Source organism: Oncorhynchus masou, chromosome 4, assembly GCF_036934945.1.
Source record: "Oncorhynchus masou masou isolate Uvic2021 chromosome 4, UVic_Omas_1.1, whole genome shotgun sequence".
Classification (NCBI taxonomy): Eukaryota; Metazoa; Chordata; class Actinopteri; order Salmoniformes; family Salmonidae; genus Oncorhynchus; species Oncorhynchus masou.
This window is the reverse complement of record NC_088215.1, coordinates 9,383,243-9,398,651: the sequence shown is the minus strand read 5'-3', so window position 1 is coordinate 9,398,651 and position 15,409 is coordinate 9,383,243. Positions and strand designations below refer to the sequence as shown.

General features: G+C 43.2%; 1 protein-coding gene across 1 annotated transcript in view; it reads right to left on the bottom strand.

Moving 5' to 3' along the window:
- Positions 1-881: 881 nt before the first annotated feature.
- Positions 882-15,409, bottom strand: part of LOC135523047 (rho GDP-dissociation inhibitor 1-like) — a 28,806-nt gene continuing 14,278 nt past the window's right edge. The window contains exons 2-6 of the mRNA XM_064949773.1: positions 14,666-14,860; positions 7,995-8,078; positions 7,100-7,176; positions 4,640-4,703; positions 882-3,351 (exon numbers count right to left, since the gene is read on the bottom strand). Coding sequence (XP_064805845.1) covers positions 3,152-3,351; positions 4,640-4,703; positions 7,100-7,176; positions 7,995-8,078; positions 14,666-14,858 — 618 coding nt within the window. The 5' untranslated portion in view covers positions 14,859-14,860 and the 3' untranslated portion in view covers positions 882-3,151. The remainder of the gene's footprint in view (positions 3,352-4,639; positions 4,704-7,099; positions 7,177-7,994; positions 8,079-14,665; positions 14,861-15,409) is intronic.

The following is a 15,409-nucleotide window of genomic DNA, read 5'->3' as shown; positions in this document are numbered from 1 at the left end:
TTAAGAGCCCAATCCTGGAGGAGTAAGTTATACCACAGTGGGGGAAAGTTGTAGAGCAAGAGAGAGGTGAAGAGTCCAGGATTCTCTTTCCTTTAGTTGGAGCCTCATTGATCCTCAAAGACGTAACGTGGAATACTTAAAAACGTTACTTGGAATACTTGGTATTGCCATGACAAGCAGTCTGCTGCCTTTAAAAAATATATATAAATCACCAGACAAAGGTGTTTAGGTGTACATGGTGGGCATATTGGATTCCAAACATAGTTGAAGTACATATAAATGGTCTTGAGTACAGGTCATAAGTACAGTACAAAAATCTAAGAAATGTCTAATTTAATACATGTAATAAAACCACAATTTAATGGTAATATGGTAGCCATATTGGATATGGAGTCAAATCTAGGAGGACCCTCTAACGTAATTGCAAGAGTAGGGCCTAAACATATTAAATTCAGAGGGACCTTCAGTGTCTTGCCACACTATACATTTTTGTCAGACTGAACCATACAGAACTGAATGACAAACGGTTACCAAAAAGTTAAGTTCATTCATCATAAATTAACTTAGGTGGCCCATTCCCCACCAGTTGAGTTAAGGGTGTGTGTCACCATATCTATCAATTTAACCACTTTCACAATAAGATTATTGTATACAACCATCCATATATGGGAGACCTTAGAGATATGGAAAAACATGGTTGTGCTTTGTTATACCTTGGGTCGGGTTCTCAAAACTTAAAAGATTGGCCACTCGTCTAAAAATGTGACTAGTAGAAATCTTGAGAAGTTGTAAAATGTGATTGCTGAATAGATCAAGACTGGAAATAATAGTTTTACTTATTTTACCCACAAATAAACTAGAGACACTCCGTACACAACAGGCCAAGTTGAGCAACATCTTTATTGTCCATGAAGAGCAATCACAAATGATCAAATATGCATACAACCCCACCAGCATGCCAGCATCGAAACTGTACAATGTGTGAAGGAATGTATGGAAAAGCACAATATCTGAAACACTTTTACATCCATATGCTTAGGGTACAGTACATGTCAATTCCCCTTTCTGATCCAAAAATCCCTCCCTCTTAACATACTCAAACAGTACCACACATTTTCTGCTAGCACATCCTACTCTGTGCAAACTTGACCGTTCTTCCATCAACGTCTCTTTTCGTCAATAGGTCATTGGGCAAAGGCTGGGGCCTGACTGTGGAGGTGTACACCTTAACCCGACCAGCTCCTGTTCCTCATGAGAGCTGAAACACCGTCAATGTCTCCAGCAGCAGACGGTGAGTCATTCTCTACTCCTGTGACTTCTCTGGTACTTGTCATCACCTTTGACCTCCGACAACAGGCCCTAAGGTTTATAACATGTGAGTGAGGTGGGGAGGAGGGAAATCTGACTGGGGATTGATGTACATTAAGGCAAAAAAAATAAAAAATAATCATGTCTCTTTTAAACGCGACCAAAGTCGACGATAAGGCCTCATGGCTAAGGATGAACAATAATGATAACAATGATGAAGTGGCTTGCTGGGGTGGGCAAGGGGAAAAAACAAATTGGTCAATTCTAGGTGGTGTTCTATTCTCATTCTAACTACCATGTTAACTTGTGTTTACTAGTGGAGGTTGAGTTCAGGGCGGGAGCAGCATGTGTGTAAAGACGACAGGGAGAATCTCAACTAGCAAAGAGATTAAGATGGTGGAACAGTTGATAGTACAATATGCCCTTGAGTGAGTCTACCTGATGGCAAGCACCACATGAAATACACAACATACAGCCCAAGGCATGCGCCATCTGTTAGTGCACTACCATGACAACTGCACAAGAGGAGTGAACTGATTATTGGTGAGTGGAACTGATTATTTTGATATTTCGGTATGAGGCAGCACTGGGGCTTACGCCCTTTTTATTTTATTTTTACAATGTCATTATCTTTCGCTTCCTTTGCCCTCGCCTCTGCCGAATCCTAAACTACTGGATGTTCCTGTTTTCAGGGGAAATGGACTTCTGCTTTTGGACATTAACAAGGCGACACCCCACCTTAACTCCTCCTCCACATACAACAGAAAACTAGCAGGATGCGGACCTCATAGGGTAAGAGTTGAATAGGGGATCTAGTTTCAGGCGTAATTACTCCCCAAAAAATTATACACCTGCTACATTAGGTTACCTTGGCCCATATCCCCATGTAAGAGGAAAGGGTTAAACATTTAAGGGGGGGGGGGGTAGGAGGAGCTGAAGTAAAGCATCTCATTATTTCACTGTAGGTTTAAAAAGACATGCTCCAGAACTTTTTAACCCCTACATTAAGCCCCACTTGGGCAAGCCCCTTGGTCGTTTGAGTTTCATCCCCTCACCATTTGAGTGACTGCTAACAAGACGCACACACACACAGTAGAACGAGAGCAATGTCATGGTGCACATATTTGTGACATGCTATTTTCAGAGACACTTTTGGCTCGTGGGTGCTACTTTCATAACTACTGGCAAAAAAATACAAAAGTACAGGAAAATATCTTTAACAAGGCAGGTCTTGGTAAAATATATAAAAAAAATAAAAAAAACTAGCAAGGAGGCAGGCAAAGGAATGCTAAAAGGGGTAAGGAAAAAGATGTCGGGGAAGGATTGACCATAAACGCTGATTAATATCAACAGTGACATGAACAAAGCCACAGTATACTATTATTCATACAATTAGATAAAAAAAAAAACTTAAAGGCCCAATACCAGGTTGGAAAATTGTGATAATGCCTTTTCAGTGTTGGAGCTGTTTGAAAAGACTGCCTTGGTAAATTAGTTAGTAAACCAATAAAGAATAGTTCCAAACCTCTCTGCCAATAACAGCTAGTTTTCCCTTCCCCACTGAGGCCCCTCCCAGTCAGTCCTAACCAAATTCTTGGCAGGTTGAGGGCATTGAATCAATGGTGGATTTTGTGCAACCAATGAAAGCAGAGGGATGGACGGACAGAGGGGGGCGTTGCGTCTGCTGCTGCTACTAATGCAGACGGATAAATGGGGGAAAAAAGAGAGGGATGGAAGGGTCAGAATGAAGATTGAAGGCATGAGGATGGAATGAAGTACAAGAAAATAAACTCATGGTGAAATGGGGACATGGTTGTGGGGTTTGGTTTTGAAGGCCTCTTTCTTAATCTTTCCAGTCTTTCTTGATGTTGAGGTTCCACTCCCAAGAAAGGTGGTTGTGCTTATCGTCGTCGGTGAACTTGGACTTGATGTTGTAGGTGCCGCGGGCCAGCATGCCTTTAGGAGCCTCCTCCAGCGGGGTCAGGAAGTCGTACTCGTTCGGCCTTGGCCCATAGCTCCCCACCATGTAGTCCGACTTGTCAACTACAGAGACCGAGAGAAAAGAAGGGCTGTTTGAATCACCAGGGAGGACAAGAAATACAGGGTGATGTTCATCAGGCAAACAGAAAACAATGAAACAGGGTGTAACTACTAGGAGAAAATACTTGCTCGCTGCGAAGAAAGTTATCAATAAACAGGACTAATGAAAAACACGACTGATGATCGTTTTACTCCAATTTATAGAATTTGTTGTACTTTTATCCCCTTTTCTCCCCAATTTTGTGACAACCAATTGGTAGTTACAGCCTTGTCCCATCGCTGCAACTCCCCTACGGACTCGGAAGAGGCGAAGGACGAGAGCCATGAGACCCCCAAAACACGACCCTGCCAAGCCGCACTGCTTCTTGACACACAGCTCGCTTAATCCAGAAGCCAGCCGCACCAATATGTCGGAGGAAACACCGTTCAGCTGGGGACTTAAGTCAGCTTGCAGGTCCCCGGCCCCCAGCAAGGAGTCGCTAGAGCGCAACGGGACAAGGAAATCTCGCTCGGCCAAACACTTCCCTAACCCGGAAGACACTGGGATTGAACCAGGGTCTGTAGTGAACACTGCACCACTCAGGAGGCCTGCTCCAATTTATTTTGATCAATCGATTTCTCAATAAGCCTCACAAACACGACTCACTAATAAAGCAATTGACACAACAGACTTATGTGCCTCGACTTGCATCCAGTTTCAAACAAACATTTCACGCCCTGCCACTCTGCCTTTCTCTTCTGCTCAGTAAAATGTGAGATGAATGCCTCAAAACAATCTCAATAATATCCCTATCGACACTGTCAAGTCTGTTTTTCAGCCTCTATTTTTCAACCTTTTCATCCGGTTTCAAACAATATCTCAATTTCAGGCCCTGCCTGTTTCTCTTGGCAGATTTAAAAAGCGAAGGCAGTGTGTGGGCCGGGGCTGTCTGTCAACATTAAACAATGGTAGTCTCTACAGACCTTAAGTGTTTACAGCTCTTCACTGAACTAATTCATTTCAAATGATTCCCTTACTGTCTAAAGCAACGGTGTTGATGTGGCATCATGCCACTTATCTCTTCAATTCTGTTCGGACCAACATTTGGAAACCATGACAATGTATCACCGAGTACATTCCCTTAACAGGGCAATCTGTAGAAACTGATGGAAGTTTCTTCAACGTTGATGTCAACATTCCCTTCAGTCTAGGGCACAATTTCCCACATTTACTATGGGAGGAAGGCCTGTGCGGTTGAGATGGAGGTCAGGAGGAAACAAACAAGAGGGATAGGAAGCAGCAAGCACTCACTTCTCACTCCTTTCCTGTGGGTCTGCTGGACATACTTGAGTCCCGAGACAATCTCCTTGTTCACCTGCAGAGATAGAGGCATCGTTAGCGGCATGGAAAATCAAATCTAGCTTATCGCAAGCTCATCTGACAGAAATAGGCCCTTTAAAAGACCTAGTGAACCATGAAATCTGAAAAATACAATACCTACCGGTAAGCCAAGTTCATTAATGGCACAATCTGAATGTTTGATTTTAAGTGGGGGGGGGGGGAGAAAAGTGGAGCCACCACCTTTTTAGGGAAAGGGAAAAGGGGGTACCTAGTCAGTTGTTCAACTGAATGCATTCAACTGAAATGTGTCTTCTGCATTTAACTTATGTGGTCTTCATACAAACAGCTTTCATTCATGTAAAGTGAACGACAGATTCTCTTTTGTCAATTCAATTGTTTTGTGCAATATCTTACATGTTATTACAGGTAACTGCCAAAAATAATGGAAACACTTGTGGGAATGAGAGGTAAAGTATATTGAAAGCATGTGCTTCCACACAGGTGTGGCTCCTGGGTTCATTAAGAAATTAACATCCCATCATGCATAAAAATGCTGGGCAGGCCATTATTTTGGCTACCCATGGCTATGCTCCTATAGGATGACAATGCCCCCATCCACAGGCCACGAGTGGTCACTGAATGGGTTGATGAGCATAAAAATGATGTAAACCATATGCCATGGCCGTCTCAGTCACCAGATCTCAACCCAATTGAACATTTATGGGAGATTCTGGCACGGCGCCTGAGACAGCGGTAATCCTCCAACAAAACACCAAATTATGGAATTTCTCGTGGAAGAATGATGTCGCATCCCTCCAATAGAGCTCCAGACACTTGTAGAATCTATGCCAAGGTGCATTGAAGCTGTTCTGAATCGTGGTGTCCCAACGCCCTATTAACCTGTTGAAACTCTGGGGGCGCTATATCATTTTTGGATAAAAAGACGTGCCCGTTTTAAGCGCAATATTTTGTCACAAAAAGATGCTCGACTATGCATATAATTGGTAGCTTTGGAAAGAAAACACTCTGACGTTTCCAGAACTGCAAAGATATTTTCTGTGCGTGCCCTAGAACGTGAGCTACAGGCAAAACCAAGATGAAACGGCATCCAGGAAATGAGCAGGATTTTTGAGGCTCAGTTTTCCATTGTCTCCTTATATGGCTGTGAATGCGAGAGGAGTGAGTCAGCCCTTTCTGTCGTTTCCCCAAGGTGTCTGCAGCATTGTGATGTATTTGTAGGCATATCATTGGAAGATTGACCATAAGAGACCACATTTACCAGGTGTCCGCCCGGTGTCCTGCGCCGAAATTGGTGCGCAAACCTCAGCTGCAAGTATTTTTCCACAGAATTCAGAGAAGAATGCAGGCTTCCACGAACGATATATCAATGAAGAGATATGTGAAAAAACACCTTGAGGATTGATTCCAAACCACGTTTGCCATGTTTCGGTCGATATTATGGAGTTAATTCGGAAAAAGTTTGACGTTGTAGGTGACTGAATTTTCGGTTCGTTTCGGTAGCCAAATGTGATGTACAAAACGGAGCGATTTCTCCTACACAAAGACGCTTTCAGGAAAAACTGCACATTTGCTATGTAACAGAGTCTCCTCATTGAAAACATCCGAAGCTCTTCAAAGGTAAATGATTTTATTTATTTGGTTATCTGGATTTTGTGAAAATGTGGCGTGCTAAATGCTACTCAAAATGCTAAGCTAGCTTAGCATACTCTTACACAAATTAGTGAATTGCTATGGTTCAAAAGCATATTTTGAAAATCTGAGATGACAGTGTTGTTAAGAAAAGGCTAAGCTTGAGAGTAGGCGCATTATTTTCATTTTATTTGCGATTTTCAGAAATCGTTAACGTTACATTATGCTAAAGAGCTTCAGGCTATAACTGTATACAGGTTTTTTTCATAGCCAAACGTGAACAAAACGGAGCGATTTGTCCTACACAAATAATATTTTTTTGAAAAACTGCACATTTGCTATGTAACTGAGAGACTCCTCATTGAAAACATCTGAAGCTCTTCAAAGGTAAATGATTTTATTTATTTGGTTATCTGGTTTTTGTGAAAATGTTGCGTGCTAAATGCTACTCAAAATGCTAAACTGGCTTAGCATACTCTTACACAAATTAGTGAATTGCTATGGTTCAAAAGCATATTGTGAAAATCTGAGATGACAGTGTTGTTAAGAAAAGGCTAAGCTTGAGAGTAGGCGCATTATTTTCATTTTATTTGCGATTTTCAGAAATCGTTAACGTTGCGTTATGCTAATGAGCCTGAGGCTTTAGTCACGATCCCGGATCCGGGATGGGGAGTTTCAAGAAGTTAAGACACTATGTTGGGGTTTCCTTTATTTTGGCAGTTACCTGTCCATTTAAATGTCAGCAAGGACCACTGCAAAAGATCTGAACTGTGCTCTCACTTTGAAGCTGATCTTTATTCTGTACTCCACTCCCTCCTTCAGGATAAAGGACTGCTTCTTAAAGGCCTCCAGATCTCCTGTAGAAAGACAATGAGGGAATAAAACAAGGTTTCTCCAACTCTCTCACACACACACTAACTAGGGCATGCAGCAGGGGACCTCCGTCCACTGGGCCCCAGTGTGGAGTGTGAGAGCAAGGTGTCTAACAGCCATGTGGAGTCCTAGGCAGCTCTGACACCTCAGCAGGGGTCATTATCTCAGCCCAGCAGTGGCACTGCCTCATTAGCACACTTAATCAGGGGTTTTAATAGTGTCTTCTAGCAGTGCTGCAACACTCTCCCTTAACATCAAGCAGTGGAACAGACTGGGGAAACAAAAGCAATACAGTAATCTCTTTATTCCCCCCACAATGAATGTGTCGAAACAGTTTTTACCCCAGAATTTGCAATAAGTGCTGTACATGGAAAGACCATGAGGTAAGGCTGTGAAATGTTCAAAAGACACCTAATTAATTCACCTTATTACACCTTATAGACACCTTATTCATTCACCGTTTCCAGCATGTTACTTCTGACACGAGTGGCTGTGTTACACTGTTCCTCGGGAACAGTCACTACAAGTACATACACGAGTGTGATGCACGCACTTTTACTGGCACTGGCCTGCCTCGTTCAGGGTGACTCAGGCCATTCTGTTCAGCGGCACAAGGTGTCTTGCTCACCTCAAGAGAGTCAGGTGACAGTAGCAGGTCTTGACTTAGAACGTGGTCTAACAAATCAGTTTGTCAATGCCAGTTAGTGACACACTCGGAACCATTTCCCCCATGTTTTGAGATGCTCGTACGATAAGATGTCCATTTCTGGGAATTACAGTAAACAAAAGCACTACAGCTCACCTTGCAGGTCAAGGGTCAGTGGGTTCGGGGCAGTCTCACACATCAGTGTCAACCGTGTCACCTGGACGTTGGGAACGCTGGGATCTGCAACAAGACCAGACAAAGAACATGCAAATAGATCAAGGTAACTGACCCACAGCAACCTTGACACAATTACACCCCAGTTACTTGCTGATATGTTTGGTTTCAGACCTTTAAACTTTATAGGTCATTCGTGTGAAAATACGTCACAAAACGTATTTTATATTCTAACATTAAGCACAAAAACATTACTTAAAATGTATTTTTACATAATTCTGCATTTGTGTCTAAATGACAACCAAACGGAATACATCCAAGTAGGGATATCTGTGAAGTTATTGCCCTTACCTAGGCCTCCATTTAAACATTAAAAGTTGTAATCGATTGAACAGACCAATACTTCTTAGAGGCAACATTTAGGAATGAAGACTGCATGTATACTACCAGTAACAACCAGCTGTCCAACAGGTTGCCCCAGATGAGAGCTGAAATCAGGACAGCTATCCATTATTTGGAAGGGCCCCAACATGAAAAAAACTTTATTTTGAGATGGCTAGTACCCAGGGACTGTTTCTATAGCATTCTCCCAAAGCTAAACAGTGGTATTTTTACTTTTTAAATTTCACCTTTAAATAACCAGGTAGGCCAGATGAGAAAAAGTTCTCATTTACAACTGCGACCTGGCCAAGATAAAGCAAAGCAGGGTGACGACAAAAACAGAGTTAAACAAACGTACAGTTATTAATAGAAAAGAAAAATAGAATAACCGATGTACAGTATGTTCAAATGCAGAAGAGTAAGGAAGAAATAGCAATAAATAGGCCATAGAGGCAAAATAATTACAATTTAGCATTAACACTGGAGTGATAGATGTGCAGATGATGTGCAAGTAGAGATACTGAGGTGCAAAAAGATAAATAACAATATGGGGATGAGGTAGTTGGGTGGGCTATTTACAGATTGGCTGTGTACAGGTACAGTGATCGGTAAGCTGCTCTGACAGTTGATGCTTAAAGTTAGAGAGGAAGATTTAAGTCTCCAACTTCAGGAAATTTTGCAATTCGTTCCAGTCATTGGCAGCAGAGAACTGGAAGGAAAGGCGGCCAAAGGAGGTGTTGGCTTTGGGGGTGACCAGGGAAATATACCTGCTGGAGCGCGTACTATGGGTGGATGCTGCTATGGTGACCAGTGAGCTGAGATAAGGTGGGGCTTTACCTAGCAAAGACTTAAAGATGACCCGGATCCAGTGGGTTTGGCGACGAATAGGTAGCGAGGGCCAGCCAACGAGAGCATACAGGTCGCAATGGTGGGTAGTATATGGGGCTTTGGTGACAAAACAGATGGCACTATGATAGCAAACTGCATGTAGTCTGAGTAGAGTGTTGGAGGCTAATTTGTAAATGACGTCCCCAAAGTCTAGGATCGGTAGGATAGTCAGTTTTACAAGGGTGTTTGGCAGCATGAGTGAAGGATGCTTTATCGCGAAATAGGAAGCCAATCCTAGATTTAATTTTGGATTAGAGATGCTTAATGTGAGTCTGGAAGGAGAGTTTACAGTCTAAGCAGGCACCTAGGTATTTGTAGTTGTCCACATATTCTAAATCAGAACCGTCCAGAGTAGTGATGCTAGTCAGGCGGGTGTGCGGGCAACCATCGGTTGAAGAGCATGCATTTAGTTTTACTTGCATTTAAAAGCAGTTGGAAGCCACGGCAGGAGTGTTGTATGGCATTGAAGCTCATCTGGAGGTTTGTTAATTTCTTGACGCACCCATCCCGTTAGCGGGATAATTTTTATCAACACCCGCTGAATTGCAGCGCACCAAATTCAAATAAAATGACTAAAAATATATAATTTTCATGAAATCACAAGTGCAATATAGCAAAACACAGTTTAGCTGGTTGTTAATCCACCTGGCGTGTCAGATTTCAAAAAAGCTTTTTGGCGAAAGCATAACAAGTGTTAATGTAAGAACATCTCTCTCAGTAGACAAAATATTATATACACCTAACAGCCAAATAGATTGGTCACGAAAGTCAGAAAAGCAATAGATTAAATCGCTTACCTTTGATGATCTTCGGATGTTTGCACTCACGAGACTCCCAGTTACACAATAAATGTTCCCTTTGTTCCATAAAGATTATTTTATATCCAAAATACCTCCATTTGTTTGGCGCGTTAGGTTCAGAAATCTACAGGCTCGAGCGGTCACGACATCGCAGATGAAAATTCCAAATAGTATCCGTAATGTTCATAGAAACATGTTTAATGGTTTTTATAATCAATCCTCAGTTTGTTTAAAAAAAATATAATGGATAATATATCAACCGGGACTGTCGCTTTTTCAATAGGAAAGGGAGAGACAATGGCTGCCCCACTCGGTTGCACAAGCAAAACTCTGCGAACACCCAGCTATCCACTGACGCGATGTTATCTTTCTCGCTCATTTTTCAAAATAAAAGCCTGAAACTTTGTCTAAAGACGGTTGACACCTTGAGGAAGCCATAGGAAAAGGAATCTGGTTGATATCACTTTAAATGGAGGCAAGGCATCCAATGGAACAGAGAGCTTTCAGGAAAAACAGCACTTCGTTGGATTTTCCTCAGGTTTTCGCCTGCAAGATCAGTTCCGTTATACTAAGAGACAATATTTTGACAGTTTTGGAAACTGTGTTGGAAAGAGTGTTTTCTATCCTATTCTGACAACTATATGCATATTCTAGTTTCTGGGCCTGAGAAAGGCAGTTTCAAATGGGTATATTTTTTTTTTGCCCCCGACACTCAAGAAGTTAAGTGTCCAAAGAAGGGCCAGAGGTAAACAGAATGGTGTTGTCTGCGTAGCGGATCAGATTATCACCAGCAGCAAGAGCGACATCATTGATATATGCAGAGAAAAGAGTCAGCCTGAGAATTGAACCCTGTGGCACCCCTATAGAGACTGCCAGAGGTACGGACAATAGGCTCTCCGATTTGACACACTGAAATCTGAGAAGTAGTTGGTTAACCAGGCTAGGCAGTCATTTGAGAAAACAAGAATATGGAGTCTGCCAATAAGAATGTTGTGATTAACAAGAGTCGAAAGCCTTGGCCAGGTCGATGAAGACGGCTGCACAGGATTCTCTTTTATCGATGGTGGTTATGATATTGTTTGATATTGGACCTTGAGCGTGGCTGAGGTGCACCCATGACCAGCTTGGAAACCAGATTGCAAAGCAGAGAAGGTACGGTGGGATTTGAAATGGTCGGTGATCTGTTTGTTAACTTGGCTTTCGAAGATTTTAAAAAAGGCAGGGAAGGTTGGATAAAGGTTTATAAAAGTTTGGGTCTAGATGGTCTCCCCCATTGAAGAGGTGGATGACCGCGGCAGCTTTCCAATCTTTGGGGATCTCAGGCGATACGAAAGGGATTGCAACAATTTCGGCAGATAATTTTAGAAAGAGAGGGTCCAGATTGTCTAGCCCAGCTGATTTGTAGGGATCCAGATTTTGCACCTCTTTCAGAACATCAGCTGTCTGGATTTGGGGGGGATGCAGAGCTGTTGGCCAGGGTAGGGGTAGCCAGGTGGAAACCAATGCCAGCCGTAGAAAGATGCTTATTGAAATTCTCAATTAACCCGGATTTATCGGTGGTGACAGTGTTTCCTAGCCTCAGTGCAGTGGGCTGCTGGGAAGAGGTGCTCTTATTCTCCGACGACTTAAGTGTCCCAAAAGGTTTTGGAATTAGTGCTACATGATGCAAATTTATGTTGAAAAAGCTAGCCTTAGCTTTCCTTATTGACTGTGTATATTGGTTCCTGACTTCTGTGAAAAGTTGCATATTGCGGGGGCTATTCGATGCTAATGCAGAACACCACAGGATGTTTTTGTGCTGGTCAAGGCCATTCAAGTCTGGGGTGAACCAAGGGCTATATCTATTCTTAGTTCTACATTTTTTTTAATGGAGCATGCTTATTTAAGATGGTGAGGAATGCACTTTTGAAGAGGTACCAGGCATCCTCTACTGACGGGATGAGGTCAATATCCTTCCAGGATACCTGGGCCAGGTCGATTAGAAAGGCCTGCTCGCAGAAGTGTTTTAGGGAGCATTTGACAGTGAGGAGGCGTGGTCGAGTGACCATGGACCCATTACGGACGCAGGCAATGAGGCAGTGATCGCAGAGATCCTGGTTGAAGACAGCAGAGCTGTATTTAGAGGACAAGTTGGTCAGGATGATATCCAAGAGGGTGCCCATGGTTGTACCTGGTTCCTTGATAATTTGTGTGAGATTGAGGGCACCTAGCTTAGATTGTTGGACGGCCGGGGTGTTAAGTATATCCCAGTTTAGAACACCTAACAGTACGAACTCTGAAGATAGATGTTTGGGCACAGACCTGGATAGTATGACAGAACTCTGCAGGCTAACTTCGCCACCTTTGGCAGTTCTAGCTTGTCAGAAACTGTTGTCGTTGGGGATGGAAATTTCTGGATTTTTGGTGGCGTTCCTAAGCCAGGATTCAGACACGGCGAGGACATCCAGGTTGACGGAGTGTGCTAAAGCAGTGAATAAAACAAACTGATGTTAACATGCATGAAACCAAGGCTTTTACGGTTACAGAAGTCAACAAATGAGCGCGCCTGGGGAATAGGAGAGGTGCCGGGGGCTGCAGGGCCTGGGTTAACCTGTTGAAACTCTGGGGGCGCTATATCATTTTTGGATAAAAAGACGTGCCCGTTTTAAGCGCAATATTTTGTCACAAAAATATGCTCGACTACGCATATAATTGGTAGCTTTGGAAAGAAAACACTCTGACGTGTCCAGAACTGCAAAGAACGTGAGCTACAGGCAAAACCAAGATGAGACGGCATCCAGGAAATGAGCAGGATTTTTGAGGCTCCGTTTTCCATTGTCTCCTTATATGGCTGTGAATGCGAGAGGAGTGAGTCTGCCCTTTCTGTCGTTTCCCCAAGCTGTCTGCAGCATTGTGACGTATTTGTAGGCATATCATTGGAAGATTGACCATAAGAGACCACATTTACCAGGTGTCCGCCCGGTGTCCTGCGCCGAAATTGGTGCGCAAAAGTCAGCTGCAAGTATTTTTCCATGGAATTCAGAGAAGAAAGCAGGCTTCCACGAATGATATATCAATGAAGAGATATGTGAAAAAACACCTTGAGGATTGATTCCAAACAACGTTTGCCATGTTTCGGTCGATATTATGGAGTTAATTCGGAAAAAGTTTGACGTTGTTGGTGACTGAATTTTCGGTTCGTTTCGGTAGCCAAATGTGATGTACAAAACGGAGCGATTTCTCCTACACAAAGACGCTTTCAGGAAAAACTGCACATTTGCTATGTAACTGAGAGTCTCCTCATTGAAAACATCCGAAGCTCTTCAAAGGTAAATGATTTTATTTATTTGGTTACCTGGTTTTTGTGAAAATGTTGCGTGCTAAATGCTACTCAAAATGCTAAGCTAGCTTAGCATACTCTTACACAAATTAGTGAATTGTTATGGTTCAAAAGCATATTTTGAAAATCTGAGATGACAGTGTTGTTAAGAAAAGGCTAAGCTTGAGAGTAGGCGCATTATTTTCATTTTATTTGCGATTTTCAGAAATCGTTAACGTTGCGTTATGCTAATGAGCCTGAGGCTTTAGTCACGATCCCGGATCCGGGATGGGGAGTTTCAACAGAGGAGGAGTAGGATAAAGGTACGGCTAAAGGCTATAAGAACTGGTCCTCTAGTGCGTTCGGAACAGAGAGTAAAAGAAGCAGATTTCTGGGCGCGGAAGAATAGATTCAAGGCATAATGTACAGACACGGGTATGGTAGGATGTGAGCTGTTCAGTTGTCGCTACTTCAGTAGGCAAGCTGGAGACATGGCGATTCAGACAGCTAGCGGGTCGGGGCTAGCAGATGGGCCTTCAGCAATGTCGCAACGGAAGAGCCTGTTCAAACCACCTCGGACGAATACGTCGTCAGACCAGTCATGATGGATCGGCGGGACTCCGTGTCGGCAGTAAAGGGTCCAGGCCATATTGAAAAAGTGGTATTGTAGCTCAATAATTAGCTGGTGGACCTCTTTGGCTAGTTGGGAGATGGGCCTAGTTCGAGGCTAGCTCAAGGCTAACTGATGCTTGCTTTGGGACAGACATTAGCCAGGCGTAGCCACTCGGATTGCAGCTAGCTAGCTGCGATGATCCTGTGTTAAGGTTCAGAGCTTGCGGTAGGAATTGGAAGATGTGGTAGAGGAAAAAGCAGTTTGATATGCTCTGGGTTGATATCGCGCTGTGCAGACTGGCAGGTATTGACCGAGCTGAGGCTGGCTGGTGTCCGAAGTAACGGTGAAGACAGCTAGCAGTGGCTAACTGACTAGTAGCTAGTTAGCTGGCTAGCTTCTGATGGGGGTTCCGGTTCTAACGTATAAAAACAGCAGATCCGTACCACATTGGGTGAGGCGGGTTGCAGGAGAGTATATTCAGTCCGTAGATGGAAAGTGAGATTAAAATATATATGAGAAGAAAAAATAAATTAGGAATACTATATTTACACAGGACACACGACCGACTGCTACGCCATCTTGGATATGACACGTAAAGATACAAAGCAGGCACCAGGCAGACACGTATACAAACACACATATTGAAAGAGAAATTACAAACACACACACTCACCAGCGACAGCAGCAGCAGCGCCGGCTCCGAGCAGAACCTCCTTGTACTTCCGGAGGCTCTCGTCATCCTGATCCAGCTCCTGGATTTCCTGCAGGGTCTTCTGGGCCGGGGGCTTGTAGTTGACCGTCTCACCTACGTCGTTCTCCGCAGCGATGGCTGCTAGCTGCTCCGGAGTCAAATCGTCCTCAGCCATGACTGTGGAGAGAAAGAGAAGTGACAGAGAAAGGGTGGGGAAGAGGAAGAGAGAGAGGAATGTTTACAACCAAGATAGGCAAATAAATAGTTCCACTAATCGCTACTCCTCCCATGTGGCTTCATCTCAGAGGATGTAGTATATTCTGCTCAAATAAAAGGATGACAGCATCTCATCAATTACTATGCAATGCTGCTTTGACATCACATAAGGCAACAAACAAGGAACTAAAACACAGAAAGGTTCCCTGATCAGAAGAACCAAAAAAGGTGCTCTCATCAGCCACTACTGATGACTTTATCCTGGTTCTAATGTGAAAAATCTGGGGACACACATCAGGCTAGTGGGAGACCATCTCCATCAAATGAGGTCATGTGTGAAAAGTTGCATGACATGGGCCCATAACACACACAAGATTGAGGTCAACTGTCCCAAGATGCAAAGAAATACAACAATACATGACAAAACAACAAATGGTGTATTTTCCATTTTTAACTGCGTGTTCCTTCGCATTGGGAGAACCACCCGAGGGGTTGTTCTAAAAACGGATC